The sequence below is a fragment of the Athene cunicularia genome, assembly GCF_003259725.1.
Source record: "Athene cunicularia isolate RWA chromosome 1 unlocalized genomic scaffold, athCun1 chr1_part1, whole genome shotgun sequence".
NCBI lineage: Eukaryota > Metazoa > Chordata > Aves > Strigiformes > Strigidae > Athene > Athene cunicularia.
Genome location: NW_020799091.1, coordinates 91,766,178 through 91,787,480, shown reverse-complemented (window position 1 = coordinate 91,787,480; position 21,303 = coordinate 91,766,178). Strand labels below are relative to the sequence as shown.

Here is a 21,303-nt window from a genome sequence, read left to right as displayed (position 1 = left end):
AAATATACGTTTATCTGGGGATGCCACAGACACTAAAGTAAGTTGGAAAATAAAATATACCACTAAATTATGAGCAAAACTCTTATTCTGACAGTTATCTGAACAAGTAGATTTTTGTATCTAAATGACTGAATACAAGCCAGCCTGATTAAAATTCCCTCATAATTCTGGTATTTCAAGAGCTACTTTCTGACATCAGTTATTTCTTTTCTTGCTCTGGATTTGTTATCATTCTTCGATTTTTATGCCTAGACAGGTGTGCTGGTAAGCTACAATAAGTATCTCTCCTGCTCTTATTTCTGTGCTAAGATTTAAGGTTAGGATACTGCTTTTTGCCTTGCTCCCTCCTTTTAGGATCCTGATTTCCACTATCTCATGGTCTTGCAGCAAAGGCTGCTCCCAGTCTTTGAATTCTTTCCTGTTTGTGTGAGGTTTAAACAGAGCATCTCTCCTTATTGGTTCCTCACCTGCCTGTGTCAGTGTACTCCAGAAACCTCCTGGATTGCATGCACCCTACTGCTTTGTCCCTCCAGCAGAGGTGAGGTATTTAAAGTCCACCATGAGGACCAGGGCCTGTAAACAAGAGGCTTCTTCCAGTTCTCTGAAAAAGACCTCATCTGCTTCATGAAACAGAACCTTCTGGAGGACATGTCAAAACATACTGAAGTCACGGAGGTCCTTAGAGACAGCCAACATGGCTTTACCAAGGGCAAGTTGTGTGTGACTAATCTACTGGCCTTCTATGATGGAGTGACTGCATCGGCAAACAAGGGAAAAGTTACATATGGCATCTACCTACACTTCTGTAAGGCCTTTGATACAGTCCCTCACAACATTCTTGAAGGCTCCAGGGAGACTTTATTGCAGTCTTTCAATATATGAAGGGGGCTTATAAGAAAGATGGAGAGATACTTTTTACTAAGGCCTGTAGTGACAGGAGAAGGGGCAATGGTTTTAAACTGAAAGAAGGTAGGTTTAGATTAGATACAAGGAAGAAATTCTTTACAGTGAGGATGGTGAGACACTGGGACAAGTTGCCCACAGAAGTGGATATCCCATTACTGGAGGTGTTGAAGGTCAGGTTGGATGGGGCTTTGAGCAACCTGGCCCTAGTGGAAGGTATCCTTACCCATGGCAGGGGTGTGGACTTAGATGATCTTTAAAAGTCCTTTCCAACCCAAACCATTCTATGATTCTTCATTTTCCTGACTAGACAGTCTGTAGCAGACACCCACTACAATGTCTCCCATATTGGTTGTATGCTAATCCTGGCCCACAGCCTCTCATCTGGCTCCTCGTCAGTCCTAGGGCAGAGCTCCATACATAAAGCTGCTCTGTTACATAAAGAGCAGCTCCCCTTACTGTGCCATCCTGTCCTTTCTAAAGCTTTGTACCCATCCATTGCAGCACTTCAGTTGTGTGAGCCAGCCCACCATGGTTTTGTGAACCCAATGAGACTGTAGCCCTCCACCTGCACACAGACATCTGACTCTTCATGTTAAGTGTCCCCCATGCAGTGTGAGTTATTATGTAGGTGTTTCAGAAAGGCACCTAGTTGTAACTTCCCAGAAGAGGTGTTAGAACTGTCCCTGTGCTGTCCTGTAGGTGCTTCCTTATTTATTAAGCTTGAAATTGGTCATGACAAGGTCTATGCTGTCCATATCACTCTGCTCACTTTGGTCCTTGTCTCCTTCCCCTGTCATTCCTTGTATAAAGTTCTCCTTCACTGGGATAACCACCCTGTTGGCAAAAATAGCTTTTGCCCTCCTTGGACAGAACCTGTCACTTCCTAACAGTCCTTGATCTTCGAAGAGGATCCTATGCTCCTAAAACCCAAATGAGTCCTAGTTTCCAACTTCAGCTGCATAACCAGTTGCCCAGTTAGTATGACTCTAAAACTGCTGGATGGATGTTTGAAGGAAATAAATAGAATCATAACCTTTCATTGAAGTTTTGGGGGTTGTTTTTGGTTGGGATTTGATTTTTCACTTGTATATGTTTCACCCAAAGTATTGGCTGTGGGGTATTTATATTTTTATATCTTTACAATTAGAGTTATACAGTCATTTGAAAACCCTGCCAGCAGAAAGTTGCTTTCAGTGGTTTAGCGATGCTCTATGTATTCTGTGGTCTACAGCATTTCTCTTTTTCTCTCTTTTTAAAGAGAAGTATGATGGAAGAAAAATGAGTATGATAATTCGATTTCTTCTTCCCATTTCTCTCTCCCCTATCCTCAACTGTCAGCACTTTCTCCTCATTCATTTTTTCCTAAATGTTGCCTTTCTTAGCGGTTAACTTCTGGTTCTGTTGTTCATAGCTTTAATGCATCTAAAAATATGGTTAGACAAATTTACAATTAAATTTCTAGTATAAAGCAGGAGGGTTCTATGGTAGGATACTATAGCACCTGTTCATATGTTTAGTCCAAAAGCAATTGGCAGTTTTAAATCCTAGTTTTGTTCAAATCTGTAACCTCACTGTTTGAATACTTGAGATTCTTCATAGCTCCAAGAAAGTGTCATGATTCAAACCACAGTAGTAGCTAAATTCTCTATTTCTGACTCTTTTTTTATTATTTAAAAAAAAGACAGGAAAGTTGGTGTGGACATGTGCTTACTCCTCAATGTGTATATATAGCCTAGAACAAAACTGGAAGCTGCATTGCTACTGCTGGACTCCTTTCTGGTGACAGCAGTAGCAGCTGCCACCAGCTACTTGTGGCAGCCAAGCAAGCTAAGCTTGGGAATGCCTCAGATAAGAAACTTGCTGCTGCCTACTGAAGTCTCCTAATTATTTTTTAGGACTTCTACCAGTGTCATTGAATATTTTAATTTTTTAAGAACATCAGTGAACAGATGGTTTGGTGTTTTGAGACAGCAATTTAGGGAATTACTTTGATTCCGTGGTCCAAAGCAGGGAACACAGCTTTTATCACTGCAGTTGAAATCACTTAATTTGATTTGAGTTTAGAGTGACGTAACTGAAAGAATACTTCAACTTTTTGCCTTTTGGTGTGAGAAGGTGTGGAGTCTTTCAGTCTGCAGCTCACATAGCCCTGCAGAGATGGAGTCAATGCTCTTATTCCTGCTAATTTCATAGTTCCAGAAATTATTTGGGTTTTTTTGTTTTGGTTTTTTTTTTTTTTTAAATCTGTACTAAAAACCTTGTCTTTTCCTGGCAGATTGCTAGCACTCCTGTGCTATCTTCACATTGGTACTGGCACAAACTTCAGCACAGCTGTTTCTCAGAGTTGACTAGAAAATTGATCCAAGCAGCTTTTCCTTTTTTTTGTAAAAAAAAAAAAAAAAAAAAAAAAAAAAAAAGGAAAAATAAAACCTGTAGCTTTTAAAAGTAAAAGCTGACATTTAGTTTCAGGTTGTTAACAGTTCTATTAAATGTTTAGCAATTTAAAAAGTAATGTGGATTTTTTAATAAATTGTGAAATGATCATACATTATGCTGTATGTGTATTAATAATTGTCTTGTAGGTGATTATAGTTTATATAGGAAGATTTGTCCTGTAGTTAATATGAGATATTTTGTATGATAGGGTCTTTTTAATGTAACAAGATCATGCTAGGGAGAGACCTTTAACTTTAAATTAGCATGTGAAGAGGAGTTGACTTTAAAATTCACCAACAATTGTTTTACAGGAAGCTAGCATCTCATGTTTAAATACTTAGGGTATTTGTTACTTTTACACACAACAGTGGTGAATTTTCCTACTGTACTTCTATAACTATATACCTTCCAGATATTTAGTAAGGTGAATAACCCTATTTAGTTTTAAAGGTTTTTCTTGTAGCTGCATTAGCTTTTTCCAAGACACCTTTAGTTACTGAAGTTTGTGAGAGAGGTGACATTTCTAAATAAACTGCTAGAAAGTAACTTGTTTAAAGTTTAGAAAAAGGCTGAACTTGTACAAATGGTATAGACTAGCATTTTTTCTCATAGACATATCTAGACTGTTGAAATGCAATCTGTGCTTAAAAATGAAAAAACCCCAAAACCACACCCTGACTTTGAAAAGTAGTTCATATGCATTAAATGTATAAAAATACAAGGAACTACTGTTCAGAAATGTAACAGATCCACACGGAAGAGAGAAACTAAAATTTCTTATCTTCTGTGTCAGATTTTTAATTCCAGCACATTGTTGGAAATTTCAGATTTCAGGAGGCCAGAGTTCATTCATTTCTCACCTGGAGAGAGAATTCAGCAACCGTCTATAAATATCATCACCAGGAACTTTTTTCCCAGTGTTCAGCTGAATGTTCTCAATAAATCTCATAATCCTTCCATAATTTAAAATGTTATGAATCACCCTAAAGGCTGATGATTTGAGTCATAAATTCGATTTCTGAAATACCAGAAGTATTCTAACATCTTTAAAAGAAAAGCTCAAGTATTTATGTTTTTCTTTAGTTCATACATGATCTTGATGACAACTTACGAAATTTAATACTAATCTGCATACTTTTGAGACACACAAGACAGACCTTCTTTTCAGGATACTTTTCATTTTCCTAACACATGAAGGTGTTTGGCAGTTCGGAGGCCAGACTCCTGTAAGAAGTACAGGAAGCTGTCTGTCTGGATCAAGATTCTTTGGATAATTCAGCTTTACTAATCAGTGCCAAACCAGAGAACTTTCTCACTTAAAAAATTGGTCTCTCCGGCTGACCTCAGCAACTTGTATTTATTGGTTCCAAAGGGTCTTGTGAGTCTTGTGAATTGGTATACACACAGAAATATACTTCAGGCTATGATTTTAAGTGACAGCTAAACTGAACTGAGATTTTTTTTTTAAAAAAGCAAAATTTAAATACTGAGCAATTTTGATTGAACTGATTACCAGAGTTGGGTATTGGTTTTGTGGGAGATACTGATTTCTAGTATGTGTGTGTGTGTGTTTAAACATTGTTTGGTGTGACCATTGCTATCTTTCAAGTTTGAGAGTTAACTATTGTGTAGTGGTAACAAAATAAATGGGAGTTTTGTTGTTAGATATGGGAAAGAAAGAGGTCCTCAAAGAATTTTTGCATATATTACAGTATAAAGGTGATACATTTTCACTTTTGAGGAACTGTCATATGTTATCACAGACATAATAACAGTATTTAAATGTGGTTATTTCTATAAAATATGTTAAGTTTCTTCTCTATTTTTGTAGTAGCTCAATGCAAGTTAAGTGTACCTTTCTCCATTGCCATGACTTGTAGGAAACTTCTCATTTTTTTATGCAGTGGTGTTAGGGCAGTTGGTGGCAGTTAGTGGCAATGTATTTCAGGTAATAAGAAAACCCCTTCTATCAGTCAGATCTGCTAGTGCTTCCCTCTTGTAGTGTGGCTTACTGGTTTCTTTAAAACAAACAAGAAGATTACAGTGTGATAAATGTCAAGTATTCTGTATTGGACTAAAGAAAATAAAGTGGGGCATTCAGATAGGGAATAGTGAAAAAAGTGAAGGTTTATTATTGGTCAGTTTTGGATTAGTCAGGTTATTTTAAAAAAAACCCCACACACTAAATTGGACTATACTGGTTAAACTATGCTTTTTTTGGATGTAACATTTGAGGAAAATTGCTACAGAGGAGGATCTGGACATCATCCAGAAAGGAAGAAAACCCGAGGACTTTAGTAGTGGAAATTATGAACTTCTAAATATGGAATCCATCATTTGAGAATGCAAAAACTAGTAACAGGCTTTGAGATAGGTTAAGGCTGGTTGGTTGGAAACAATCGAGGAGAAGAATGCAGCTATATTAGGTGGCTACATGATGTGCACATTGAGAAGGCAAGTACAGGATTGTAGCAGGCACAATACTTCCAGCAGAGAAGAAAGCATTGTTAGCATTGTGCAAACTTTTGGGAATACCTCATCTGGAGTACTACTCACAGTTCTGGTTGCTTTGTTAAGAAAAATTAAAACTGGAACAGACACAGGGAAGAGATTCTGAAATGAGAGAGCCCATCATAAAAAAAACTACATTTTGTTAGGTTTGGCAAAATCTGTGAGAGAAAGAGAAAGCAGTATGTAAGCTCAGTTTTGTTAGCAGGACTAATAGATATAAAGTAGACATTAATGTTCTTAAATTGGAAGTTTTAAATAGAACCATATTGCAGGAGGGAGAGGTGATGTAGGGAGCCGTTAATGCATGTAAGTTCACCCGAAGGTGTAATCTCATGAAGGAATTTTTGGCAACAGTGGTTGCTGACATATTCCCATTCTTCTTTCTCATCTTGCTCTGTGCTATATGTTATTGAAAACACTTGTAGTTGCAAGACAAACTATGCACAATGGAGCCAGCTGTATATGTATTTACCTAAGACACTCAGTTAGATGAGTTCCTTTGCTTCATTGCATGAGTGCGTGTATGCTATATTAGTGCAGGTCCTACAGGTGGCTGTAGGACTATGTGAAAAATCATTGTGGTCTGAGACTAGATTCACTTGTAGCAACAGTGTGGCTGAAGCACCCCCTGGTATCTCAGCCGTTTGTTCCTGGTTTTGACTGTCTTGACACAGCTCTTCACGTAGCTATGCTTTAAGCCAGTTCAAGCAACTACTCTGGATTGTAACACAGTGAAAAAAGGGAAGAGTGGTTTGTGTGGGGTATTTGGGTGGTTTTTAGTTGTTCTTTGATATGGTTCAGTGTAACCATGCCAAAGCTGTTTCAGGACGACACAATAGTTAGAAGGATTGCTGGTTTGACCAGTCTTCTGCTGCTGAAGAAATGCTGGTGAAGCCACAGCCTAAGATGGAATAAGGCTGTGTTAATATATGAATGGGATAAAAAGGTTCTCCGAATGGTAAGAGAAAAGTAATGACCATTGTCTCTAGCTGATGAGACTGAATATACTCTACAACCTTTGTCTATTCTTTTGGAGGCAAGTTATTATTTTTTATATCATTCCTTTTGTTCCTGTGATTGAAGTGCTCTTTTAAACACTTTGTTCGTTCTTACTGCTTTTCTTCTCATTGTTGAATGATTTCATATCTAATGTAGTTTTATAAATTTTTTCCAGATTTCCTTCACTGCTTCCTGATCTTGTGCACTAGGTCTTTCTTCACAAAAAGAAAAAGAGGCAAAAGATTTGGTCGGATATTAAAGGAGTCTGTTAGTAGAGCAGCATCAGTTTTTCTGAACTCTTTTGAACTGATGCTCTTGATTCAACTGCTGGTGTGTTGTATTTTTCTGTGAAGTGTTACAGAATGTTAGAGCATAAAAATAAAATCTTGGGTGTTTTGATTCCATGCTTCTATTGCAGTATTTCCAGTGGGAATTCATCAGTAAACAAAGTTCTCCTTGTTTCCCCTCCTCTCCTGTTCAAGAAGTATGTTTTGTGCTTTGATTACCAGTCTCCACCTGCCCAACATCACTTCTTTCCTGAGATGTAGATTCTCACCTACCTTAAGGCGAACCAGAGAGAGGAGAGTCATATCTGTCATCAGTTTCTTATGTTCTTTACTGATGAAGGGACAGGATGTTTCATCTCAGCTTAACAAACCAATTTTCATTCTTCTTTCTCGCCAACAGTTAAAAAAACAGTTTAAAAAAAACAGTTAAAAAAAGAAAATCTTAAAATTGAAAGTAAATATTTTTTCAGTATGTTGCATAAATTCTAAGCATACCCTAAGGTTTTTTTGGGTCATGCTTTCCTTTCATGAGAACTCGAGTGGTTACTCCTTCTGTAGTTTCCTGTGGAAGGAAAGAAATAGTTAAGAAAAAAGAAAGCGAAAAAAGGCTGGAAGCTCCTCCTGTCCACTCTCTTTTTCTCTGGGGTAGCTCTGCCAACTTTTTGGTACTGAACATAATTATGTGGTGAACTTTTCAGTTTTAGGTTTCATTTCCGCCCTTTGCATGTCAGCTAAGGCTTTGAGGAGGGCTGAAAAAGTGGGTTCTTATAACACTGGAATGAGGAGGACACTGCCAGAAGGGCAGTAGTTTCGAAGGAGGAGCATGACTGGGTTTGTGGTCCACACTGGTAGCCACTGCTTCTGCCTGGAGTTGCGCTGAGATCTACCATAGAAAGAATGAGTGATAAGGGCACTCTGGATGTCTCATGCTCCTGTGATGCACTGCACTGATATGACCATGCTTTTTAAAGCATGTTTCCCCACCCTTACCCCCCATCAGGTATTTCTACATTGAATAACCAAAGTTTAAATTACTCTTCCCCCTCCCAAAAGTGTTTTCCCTGAAGTTTTTGTTCCCATGTAAAAAAGTTTGCTCAAGCCTTCAACACTGATTTCTTATAAAGCATGTTTTATCACTTAGCTAATATTTTAAAAATTCTTTAAATGCTATTATTTGAAAAATACCTGTCACTTCCAAATCTTTTCTTCAGTGTCAGTTTTTGAATGACCTGTTTCAAATACTACCATTTTACTCAGTAGCTTTCTCCATTCATTTAATTATTTACAAAATCATTAGAAAATAAAATCTACATTGTGCTCAAATATTATATACTTTCCAAAGGTGTTTAAGTCGCATAAAAATTATCATGAAGGTGAAGGAAGACTTGTGGTGGGTTTTTTTCCTACCTTAGAACCACAGCTTTGGTACTCTGTATATTCTTTTTTCTGTTTGATTAATATTAGAAAGTATGTATTTATATTGGGCTGAGATCCAGTGAACTGCTAGGTCTTGTGCTTTGTTCTTTCTATGTTTTATCCTAAAGCTGAGTTAAAGCACAGGCTTGGTTTTGAACCTGTGAACTGTTGAAGCATACTTCTGATAGAAATGTTGCTGCTTGGGAACTCAGCCTTGTGACCTGTGCTGGGATACCTAATTTTCTAAAATAGTTTCAGATCTTCAACCCAAATGTTCTTCTGTGCCACAGTCATAATAATGCAGTACTTTAAATTTTCCTTTGCGAATAAAATAAAAAATGACTAGCCAACATTGCCACTGATGGCTTTTTAAATGTGGATGCCCTCTAATCCAATGTGCTAGTTCACAGAGAGGTTCAATCACTGTTTAACTTGCAGTTCCATGTGCAAATGAGCTGATACAGTGACTAAGTGCAGCTTTAATTTCTCTTAGAAATACTTAATTTTCAAAAGAGATTCACTTCAATCAAAGGGAAAATTAAAGAACAAGTATATATTATAAATGACATGGATGAATGAAAAGGAAAGAGATTTATCTCTTTAAAATGTGGTTGCAATTTGCTTTCTTTCCAACAATTTTTGTCAACTGGGATACAGTTGTTTTGGAAGTATTAGCCGCATTAGTGCAAAGCAGTGTTGTCATCTGCTTAGGTAAGCAAATGCATAGCCTTTAAATGAAAAAAGTCTCTGTATATGTCTCTTCTTATATGACTTTATCCATATACATATCCATATACATTTATGCTATCTTATTGCAATAAAGTCACATCATCCCTTTTAGGAAACATTGATCTTCCATTTAAAATGTTGAATGAAGGTAAGTTTTTAAGACCTGTATTTCATGTTCTTAATAGTTAGGCCCCGTTAAATAAGGAAAAGGAATTGAAGGCCTCTTACTTCTAAATGCAAGCTCATTTTTAAAGGAGCACTCTGTTCACTGGAAGAGAGATTGTTCACTGTAGCTGGTTTTACTGCCAAATATTTGACTTGTGCTTCTAATTTTTCTAAAAAACTTAAGTTAGTGAAACTGAGTTTGAGAGCCAAAATACATTGTTTCACATTATGTTCCTCAAAAAATTGTGACTTGCTTGGGAGAGATGTTGAGCAAATTCTTGGTGATTTGATATGTAAACTGATATGACTTAAAATCTCAAGTTTTGGGTTTCTGAAGTGTCTTTGTAGCATCCATCAGTAGGAACTCCATTACCACAGGTTAGTTCAGTTAATGTGAGACATGAGAAGGAAACAAGCTGTAGATATTGGTTGTAGACATTTGTGCTTGTTAGGAATCAACAAGGTATGTTTTAATCACAACCAGTTCTCATTCTTGCACATCAACATGGATTGAAGGAAAGACAGATAAACTAACAAGATTCTAGTATTAAAAAATAAAGTTGGCAAAATATTGTTTTATGGTCTTTATCCTTGAAGTCCTAATGACATACACCAAGTAAAATAATTTAAAGTGAAGATGATAAAAAAGACTGATGGTCTGAAATTTCTAGGATTTTATTCTTATTCAAGTGTTGTATTCCTGAAGGAGAGAATAATTAATTTATTTTCTTCAGGTTTGTGTCTGGCTGATTTAAAATTAACTGTTCTTTTCTAGGCTGTAAAGCTGATCACCAGAAAATAGTTTCAGTAGGATTAAGGTTACATGAGGACCTGCCCTGCTTCCTTGAAATTTTGGAAGCATGAAAAGAACTGATTATGAGGCACCTCTTCAGCATTCCTATCCACTTTTTCATGGCCTATGTGTAATCCACATCCTCCTTAATAATGTATTGTAATACTTGAATTTCCATCTGCAGTAGACAGCAAAAATCAGCATGCATCCCAACTTCAGTTTAAGAAAATATATGTTGCTTTTTGGTATACATTGCAGGTGGGACTCAAGGCATTGCAGGTGTTGGAATGTACTGTTGCCAATGTTGACAAAATATCAGTGAAAAAATCACTTACAGTGAAAAAGTCCTTACTACTCGTGTATTTTAATGATTCTCATACTTGGAGCTACTGTAGTCTGTGCATGCTAACTGCAGTGAAAGATTTTGAAAGCTTGCGGGGAGGTTGGAGGATGTGTCTGAAACGAAATATTTGCATATCTCAGCAGGTCTGTTAAGGGTAGCACAGAGAAATGAAATCTAAAATGCATTACATTATAATTTTTGTTTATATGGCTGTGACAAGGTGAAGTTTTATTACGGAAATTAACTCTGTTCCTCTGTTTTACTCAACAAATAAGTAGTCTGATCTATCTGTAACAGTTTTGATGATCTGTATCTAGCATTACAGTTGTTGCTTGCCTTATCTACATCACCTGTGTATTTTAGATCTGTGTAATTTGAGCTCCAGGGTTAGTAAAATGAACCATAGAAATTGTCATTTAGTGAGAAGTGGTATGTTTCCCCAGTAGCAGACACAACTGTTGAGTAGCTCCTTGTCTCATTTGAGAGATGAAATATAGTCCTTTTCATGACTAAGAGTGTGATTTTAGTGCTGAGACTGAGGGTGGCCTGAAAGATTTCTGTTACTTCCAAAGAAGGATTGAAACTACTGTGTAAAGAAGCACAGATTTTTGTTTTTTGACTCAGATTAGACAGTGTCACCATGGGCTATTATAACATTATTTGCATAATTGCTGCATGTCATTGCAGCTATGAGGAAAAAGTCAAAAAGCTAACTGCAACCAGAAATTATTTAAAAGTTTGTTACTTGGCACATGGAAGTGATGGCATCTGCTTAACTGATGAGGGAGGACACCTCTCGTGAGTGTTTAAAATTGCCTAAAACTGGAAAATTCACTTACTGTGCTGCTATTGTCATGGAATGTATTAATCTAATGTATTATCATAAGATATACTATTTTAAGGCTGTTTGTAGCTTGAATATGAGAGAGCTAGTTTTGAAAAACACAGGATCGCAGTCATCTAGGTTGGAAAAGACCTTGAAGATCATCCAGTCCAACCATTAACCTAACGCTGACCATTCTCAACTACACCATATCCCCCAGCACTATGTCAGTGTGACTCTTAAACACCTCCAGGGATGGAGACTCTACCACTGCCCTGGGCAGCCCATTCCAGTAGCTAACAGCTGCAAATCTGAGGCTTGTAAATAGCTGAACCTTCAGGTTGTGTTTAAAATTTTTTTCTTCTTTATTTCTATATGAAAGTCTAAATTAGTCTATTTTTTAAATAGAATGAGTTAATTGTGGGCATCACTGAATTCTTGTCTTCTGTGCTTTACAGCACCTTTGGTTTACCTAAGAGTTGGGGCATTCCTCATTCTAAATAGAGAAGGCTCTGTTAAAATCATTGCTAAGTCTCAATATGGCCATCAAGGTTGAGGCTGTATGGATGTCTCCTGTACCCTCTCTGTTACAGAACTGAATAAAGTGCTTAATTTTTTTGTCCCAGACTTAATATGCAGGAAGAAAAATGTTCAAGTTAGGATTCTAAATTAATGCATAATGGAAAGAAAAAAGAAGTCAAGGTTACAAGAGCGAAAGGTAGGGGCGACCACAAGTCTGATCCCTCTTGGAGTTGCAGTTTGTATGTTCCTTTTTCATTTATGATTCCTCCAACTGTCTCTCCTTGTCTGCTCAAAGTATATACACATATTCAGGTGGTTGGGCAAACTGTCCAGCCCAGACTTCAGGGAACCATAAAATCTAGAAGTAGCTTGGTCAACAGCAAGAAATATTTATTTATATTCATTGAATTTATGTGAACAGAAGTCAAGGGTCTACTATAAATAAGGATATGGTTTTGTCAGGCATCTCTACACTCTAGTGATCTACCATTCTGTATCACGTTAAAAGCATTATTTAATGTCTTCAGAAAAGCTTTGTCTGGGGAAAAAAAAACTGAGAATGAAAAGAAAAAGGATCATTTTAATGAAATACATTTAGTTTATAGTAATTTATGGTAATTAGGAATTAAAATTAGTATTGCCAGTTTTATTCCAAAGTTTATGTTTTGAAATGTTTTTAAATTATCATAATTTAAATGTGTTAATATTATTTTAAAGCTATTTTACTTTGACAGATGCTAAAAGAGTAAGCAGAGACTTGGGTAAGAAAGTAATACTGATCTATATAAAATGGGTCTTTTTAATAGAAGATTACCTTTTGAAATGTGGGGAGAGGATCCCAAGTTAATAGCTGTATCCCTTCCACTGCCAAATGAAGTCCATTGAGACTTTTGCATTTACAGATGTAAGTGGATTTCTATCTATTAGGCTTAACTGAACATCTTTTTAAAAATATCTGTGGTTAACTGTTGGTGGAAGACCAGATACTGAATAATAGTGGGGTGTGAATTCAGAGGAGAAAATAGACATCAGTATGGGGGATTTCATTATATGTTAGGAGCAAGGAAAGAAGAAAAAAATCCACGTGTCGTCTTGTATAGCTAGTTCTGTTTGAAAACATCAGCACAATTTATGTATGTAGTTGTGCTAATAAATATTTTCCATGTTTGTGAATGTTTAGATTGTGATTTGTTGACTGGTCTTGGTATTCATTTTCAGGGTCAGGAATGACCCTATTTCAAGAAAACTTTACAAGTACATTGTTTAAAGAGTATGAAAATTGGATTTTAGCTATGGGAGTACAGATTTGGTAGTGTGATCAATTACATACTTTGAATCATCTGATATGTAAAGGAATACTAAAGCCAGATATAAAGGCTTGTAAGTGCCCTCAGAGGAACATTTCTCCCTTTTAAAGGAACTTTTTATTTTAAGAATTGTGTTGCTTTGCAATCTGATTGCCCAGGAACCTCTAAACTTAACTTCCAGTTCACTGCTTGAATGGAAGAATTTGTGTTTTAAGCTATATTTAAGCATTTATTTCACTCAGCAGGTCAATGTTCACTTAATAAATGAACTTCTGATGGCTCTTTCCATCCTCAAATTTTCCCTTACAACTTTCTGAGAAGGCTTTAGAATGAATTTCTTTAGAACTAGTCATTAAATAAGTAGCAGTAAAAAAGGATTAATTTACCACAACTCTTACAGTCTTAAAACAATCCTATTCTGTTTTCATAATCTATCAGTTTCATGTTTGAAAGCTTGACCTACTGTAATTATCTAATTGTTTTGTTTGTTGTTAACATTGGAAGGAAGATTCCATATTTTAAGTCAAGGCACCAAGAACTTAAATCATTACTAAAAGAACTTTCCAAAAATGCATATTGGTGGTGATGGTTTTTAAAAGGTTGCCAATGTTCTCACTCATGTTTTGGCAAATGTAATTTCAATTTTGAAAATTACTAGCTTTTTATTAGTTGAGTGTAATACTAACATCTGACTGAACTGATTTTAAAAAATCTTTTTATCCGTAAGTTTTGTGGGTGTTCTTTAAGTGGCATAGCTGAGACAATATTATAAGCTTTTGTGGAATTTTGAATTGTAATGTAGGTTGTTTATATTTAATGATGTCAAGTTCAAAATAAACCTAGTTTGTGTAAAACAAACAAAGAAATAAAACTAAACATCATGACTCAACAGTTCTGTTACTCTTATTGTTGTTTTTAAGGAATATCCTTTCAAATAGTAATTTCTAAGCTCTAGTTTAGGACTGAAAGCAAGAATTTCTCACCTCTATTTTTTTTTCCCCTATTTGAATTATGCATTAAAATAAAGTCCACATAAAATTTAGTAACAATATCAGTATATTACATAAGCTTTCTAAGAGTATAGCCTTTTTAAAGTGGCAGGATAAGAGAATATGTCTTTAATATAGGAAAATAAAAAGCTAACCTGGTGTTCTTTACACTCATCTGTAGTTAAAATTACTGATTTTATATTTAATGGGCAGCAAGGATGAGAGGTATAAGCTTCTGTGTAAATACTACGCTTGAATGTTGGAATCCAAACTTTGTTTAGAAATAGTATTGTAGCTCAACACATAAGAGAATGAGTTATTTATTGCTGTTTTCTGTGTGTTTCAGGGGTCCATTCAGTGTTGTGCGGCGATGTATCAACAGGGAAACAGGGCAACAGTTTGCTGTAAAGATTGTCGATGTAGCAAAATTCACTTCAAGTCCTGGATTAAGCACAGAAGGTAAGAATGAACAATTAAGCAAATTCTAAAGAGACAGGTGTTTTGATTTGTCAACCTTTTCTATATTTGCTTGCTTTGCAAGATCTTTTCTGGTTTCTATTTTGTAGAAGTTTTAAAGCAAGGTCTCATGTCTCAATTTTAATTTGATTTAACTTTGTGGTTGTTGACTTGCATTTGCAGCCTGGGTCTAAAGAAAAGGCTTGGGACTATACTAAGATGTTTTGGTTTTTCAATTTCACTTGTGTTATATTGACATAGTTATAATTCAGCCTAGCAGGTCATTGAGTTAACAGATCATAAACACTTTCTGGATTTAATGTGGCTTTGTTTTGTGGTTTTGGTTGTGGATTGTTGTTGGGGTTTTTTTGTTGTTTTGAATTGTTACGTATTAAATTTGTAATATTAAGACACATAAGATGTATAAGTGAATGTGGAGTAAGTTCTTAACTGTCCACAAGAATCTGAGCCTTTTTTTCCAAAATCTTTCTATCTTGTCTACTCTTTATTTGGTTTTTCCTTTGTGGTTTTGGGGTTTTGGGGGCTTATTTCTGATACAACATTCCTTAAACACACTGGTGGGGAGCCATGGTGGTGGCAGTTGCATACAGTAAATACTGTACAATAAAGGTAACTTACCTGGGAGGAAGTATTTGTAAATTGTGTTAAAGTGTAAGCTGGAATGGAATGGTAAGATTAATTCTTTGGACCATCCTTTACCTTAGGCTTTTGCCCTCAGCAAGACCATTTTGGCCTTGAAGGTTAACTTTGTACAACTTTCCACCTCCAATCTTTCTTTGGGGCACAGGAGTGGGAGAACAGGATGTTCTGCATGTAAGGGAGCTGATGACAAATCCTTCTGTTAATTTCATACACATGTAGAGTGCTGAGAGGTAAAGGGCTGAGTATGCCTCCACACTTAGGATTAAATCTAAAAAATCTGGGGTTTTGAGTGCTTTTGCATAAGTACCCATGTGGGATGATGTGTGTTTATGGGTAAGAACTTTAGTCAGCAGTATACTCTTGTGGCAAAAGCAGCCAACTGCATAGTAGACTCTTACAAAAGTGTAGCCAGCAAGTCAAAGGAAGTGATTATTCTGTTTTATTCCTTGTGAGACCACATCTGGAGCACTGTGTGCAGTCTTGGGTTCCCCAGTGCAATGAAAAACAGTGATGTACTGGTGTGAGCCCAGCAGAGATGGACTAAGAGAACTGGGTTTGTCTAGCCTTAAGAGGAGAAGCTAAGGTGAGACTTAAGTGCTGTCTTCAACTACTTAATAGAAGGGTATAGATCAGATGTAGCCAAACTCTTCATACAGTCACACAGTGAAAAGACAAGAGGCCATGCGGACAAGTTCCAACATGGAAAATTCCAATTAGAGGCAAGAAAAACAAATTCACTCTGTGAGTGGCAAAACTCTGCTACAAGTTGCACAGAGAGATTGTGGAGAGCATCCTCGGAGGTGCTCAGAACTGGGCTGCAGAAGGTCCTGAGCTGTCTGATTACAATAATGGTATCTGCCTTATCATGCTAGCAAAAGCAATCAGGCTTGAAAAATTGATACTTCTCTAGGATGGTCTGTGTTTATCAGTTTGTACTATTATGAGCATTTGTGGTATATGATAGAGAAACCACTAGCTTGCAAGGCAAACTTTTGTCTAGTAAAGCATTCTTTTCATAATGCTGCACAATACATGTAGTGTGTATAGACACGGACATTTCTAGTGATTTTTCATGTCTGTGTGCATCTCTACAGTGGTTTGGTAATAGGAAAAAAAAATGCTCTGTAACAATGCTTGACATCTAACAAATCTAATTTATGCTAAATTCTATTGGATTTAAGTATTAGTATTCATGGTCTTGCATACTGTGTGTCATCAGTCTCTGTAGTGTTGTAATTCAACCATATTAATGAAGTATATTGACACCTTGTTCAAGTGACTGTATGATCTACTGGATTAATTTTGGCTGTTTTGCATGATGACAGATTCTACTACAGTTCACTATGCTTTCACATGGCAGAGATACAAAAAATTAAAAATATACATAAAAATGCGAATCTTTAATATTTTTAGATAGAAAAGACTATTTTTTACAGTTCGATTAAGAGGATTCATGTGGAAGGGTACTTGATGCTCTCAGAAGCTAGTTTATTCACTGAAGTATAATAAAAATAGCAGTGTAAAACTTATTTTCAAATAGAGCTCTTAGTTGCTATACTCAGAACTTTTGGTATAGAGAAGTGTAAAAAGCTTGTTCATTATTTCTGAATTTGTTACAGCTCACACCATAGTTGCCTTTTACTGTCCTTTTCTTCTGCTGCTCTCTTTACATCCCATTCATTTTCTTTTAGTTTTCTCAGTGTGGCTTGCATATCTTGCTTTTATTTGGTGTTAGAACAGCTAACTGTATAATTGCAAACACTATTTCTCAGGAATAGAATGGCGATTGGTTCCTTACTACTTAGCAAAAGCCAATATACATTATTTGTCTGCCTTTACTTAATGTCAGATTGCTCTCTTGTAACATGCTGAGTGGGTTTTTTTTAAAAGCAATTTAAAGGACAGTGCCCTGTGCTTACAGTGCATGTCTCTTTCAAGTAGTTTTAATTCATTGTATATTAAATTCATTTATCTGTAATTCATTTCGATAGAAATGTCCTCACAAAGAAAGTGATTACTGTTACTTCCACAACCTTCTAATAGGCTAGACCTTATTTATTAGGTTGACATATGCATCTGTACAGGTCTATATGCATGCAAACCACTGTGAAGCTGAATAGATGAGCTGATAAGGGAAATTTCAGTTTTCCTGTAGAACCCCAACTGGTTCTACTGGAAGCAAGCTGTGAAGACAGTCTCTGCAAAATGTTTTGGCTGTGACAAAGAGCAAAATTGTAGCCAAAAAAAGAAGTGTTTTGAATATAGTTCTTGGAATACTACTAGCACTTAGAGGGGCAAGATACTTGAATCAAAACTGGCATTGCTATGGATCATCCATTTTAGAAGAATAATTCCAAAATTATTTCATTGGGGAAAAAAAATGTGAAAGTTGGCATCAGTTTGGTTTTTTCCTACAAAGGGCCCACAGATCTTTTCCCTGGCATATTTTCAGGTTGTGAGTGTTTTCCTTACAGTTGAAACCTTATTCTTATTCTGCTTATTTCCTTAAATGTTTGCCCTTGTTTGGTTTTGGTTTTTTGTTCTTTTTTGTTTAGACTTGCAGTTTTAAAATCACTTTGTCATTGCAGTTCATTTGAAAGGCTTTGTTTAATTCTGAGTAAAAATGAATGACAGAGTATTTGGTATTGAAAGGCTGAGGTGAGTCACAAGTTATTTTTTGCAAAAGTATGTGTGTGTAAGATTCTGCACCTCCATGTTTTTTCCAGGGTTTAAGCCAAAAATACAGTGTCACTGTTGAGCTCAAGTCTTTGAGTAACAAATATTACAAATCTGTATGTCATCAAATTTTATGATACTGTACCATATTCAGATTGAATCTGCAGGAAGAGTGACTGACTCATTGCCTTTGATTTGGAAATACCAACTTACCTGGAATTTCTAGTAACTGTCAGTTCTGTGGTGTACCAATGTTTCACAGAACAGGGGAAGTTACTTCCTTCTGTGTGGCATTACTGGGCCCACATCTCAGCTATTTTGTCCAGTTTGGGACTTCACAGTTTGAGGGATACTAAAGAACTGGAAAGGTCTCAGAAAAGGACCAACAACATAGTCAGGACTCTACAGCACATACTAGACAAAGGGAGGTTGAGGGAGCTGGGTCTGCTTAGGCTTGTGAAGAGGAGGCTTAAGAGGGTGATATAATATAGTCTACAGCTACTTGAAGAACTACAAGAACAACAGAGCCAAGCCATCTTTAACAGTCACAGCTATTGTAACACAGAGTAATGGCCAGAAGCTGTTGCTTGCAAAGCTCAGGTTGAAGATAAGGAAAAACTTGTCCACTGGGAGGGTAGTGCAGCAGGTACAGGTAGCCCAGATTGGTTATAGGACCTCTGTCCCTGGAAGTTTTCAAGATTTTGCTAGATGAAGGCACAGCTGTCCTGATGTAATATTAGCAATAATGTCACTTTGAGTCAGGGTTGGATTGGATGACCATCAGAGATTATTTCCCACCAGCATTTCTGTGATTTGGTGAAAATATGAGGAAGGCATCATTATAGGTTTTCTTTCATTGAAGGCAGAAAATAAGAGAATAATTCAGAGAATGAAAAGCTGCATCAGCTTGACTTTGCTTTTTCTTCTATTATTATTCTTATTTTAACCCTATGAGAAACCTTAATACAAGTATTTAGTGATAGCAGTGTTGCAGATATAAATATTATACAGGACCTCTTGAAAATTCGAGTGTGTGTCTGAAATGCTGGGGTTTCAACCCCAAGCCCCAAGTTAAGGTTGACATATGGGTGATTCCCACAGCCCTTCACAAAGGGTTGGTGAGTTTGCCTTGAGGCTTCTTTCCAGGGTGCGGCTGGCCTTGCAGGGAGACCCATGGGGTAAATGAGCCCCAGCTGTGCTCCATTAAGTAAGCAAAGGTCAGGTGTCCCACTTAGGGATAAAAGCTGGGACCACTTGCAGGAAGGGGCAGTGTCTGTCTGTGAGGTGGATGCACTGTGCAGAGTTCCCTGTTGGGGAAGGACCTCCTGCCTCCCTGGAACTGGGCTCCAGTCAGGTCTGGCCTTTGTAAATGCAGGCTGTGTAGAGATTCAGTATGTGGCTTCATTGGCCTTACGTATTTAGTTTGTTGACTCTGTTGTGTCCCATCACTTCTATGGGAAACTGCATTTCACCATTTATTCCCCCCATTGTTGGTTGTGTTGTGTCATTGTTGGGGTCAGTGGGATTGATGTTGATTATGTATAATCTGACTGATTTGTTTGTACACCCAGTGCTCACCCAGGTACTGACCCTTTTGTATCAAATACAATTTGGTTATTGGTTCATCTTTATAACAGCTGTGTCCTTTATGCTAGGCCTAATAATTGGCGAAACAGTGTCTCGGTACTGAAAAGGTTGAGGCATCTGTTTATATAGACAGCAAAAATCACATAGTACTACTGACACCTCTGTTAATAAGAGAATGCACAAATATGGAATTTTGAAGCAAAGGTGTTTAAATAGCTGCCTGTCATGGAGTCAGTTGCTGGACTTTTAAATACCACTGTAGTTTCTTTGTATGCTGTACAAACAATAAAGCAGGATGTGCTAAAAAGGTAGGAAGCATTTGAATTTACTAAGTAGCTATGGTAATACAAAACTAACTCTAAAAAGAATGCTTTTCAGAAAATATATATATTTTTTTAAAGGGTGTCAAGGTCATGATGAAAGGGACCTGTACTAGAGTTTGTGACTATCAGCAGGACTTGAAGACTGATGTTTAAAATCACTTTTGATGTTTGTCACTTCCAGAAAGGTAGAATCTTGGAAATACGCGGTTTCTAGCTTAGTTCTATTTCTTTCACACATGGATAGAACTGTTCCTGGTTTGAAACAGGAAATGTTATCTAAGCCTTTCTGGGGGATTTGCTTGTTTTAACCTAATGAAAGATTTGTTTTCTTCTTTTCTTTTTCTGGAGAAGCCATATGCTGGTTTGGTTATAAATTCGGTTCTACTAATTTGTACATATTAATTTCATGAATGCCTAACTGGTCTTTAGTTCTGCTATAATTTTCATAAACAAAATGTCATTAGAATTAAATATGCCTGTGCAGAAATATAAGAGATGGAACCAAGCTTTTTTCCCCAGAAGACTGTGTTTCCCCCGTTTCTGTAAGTGTTGCAGCATGTTAACCATATAACAGATACAATGAATCACAAGAATGCACGAAAATACAACAAAGATTTCTTTTTCAAGACTCCTTTTTTCCTTGCTACTGGAAGTCAGTTCATTGCAGAAGTGGTGCATGTGTCTTTTATGGAAATACAGAATTCAGTCCTGGGCAATGCTTCACGTAATACAAATTTAAATTTCTTTTAAGTGTCAAATACAGTGTTAAATACTAGTGGCCTTTTTTGATGCTGTTTTTAGCATGTGCCCAGATACAGGCTTTCAGGAGTGGGGTACTAAGTGTCACTGGTCAAATTGTCATAGTTTTGACCTCTTTTGAAGTCTCACATATTATCTGATTGGTCCGGGGAAGCAAATATGAACTTCTGTAAGGAAATATGGCCTTTCATCCAGATCATAAATAAAGAGTAATAAAGATCAACTACATGGTATTATTTTATTTCAAGAATGTAAAATTTCTGGAAATTTGATGCAAGCATATTCACAGCAGTGTAGACATAATATTTTCCCTTTCCACCTTCAGAAGGGAAAGCATAGCTTGTGAATTCATTAGACCCACTTCAAAGCATATAAGAATATTTACCTATTTTTTTATGAACTATTGCTTAAATAGAAGGAAAATTATTACATTTTTATGCATTGCAAGCAATTGGTTCTTTATTCCTCCTAATCAGTCTCTAAAACAAGGACAGTTTTGTTTGCTGTGTGACTTCAGTCCCTTGCCTTTAATATATACACCAGTTTTGCTGGATTTACTATAGTACTGAACACAAAATGGCTTTGCAGGAGTGCACCTCTCCGCGCGCCCCCC

General features: G+C 36.6%; 1 protein-coding gene across 13 annotated transcripts in view; it reads left to right on the top strand.

Moving 5' to 3' along the window:
- Positions 1–21,303, top strand: part of CASK (calcium/calmodulin dependent serine protein kinase) — a 199,469-nt gene that overhangs the window by 15,784 nt on the left and 162,382 nt on the right. For all 13 annotated transcript variants that reach the window (XM_026841024.1, XM_026841586.1, XM_026841435.1 and 10 more), the window contains exon 2: positions 14,573–14,685. In XM_026841024.1, the coding sequence (XP_026696825.1) occupies positions 14,573–14,685 (113 nt within the window). The remainder of the gene's footprint in view (positions 1–14,572; positions 14,686–21,303) is intronic.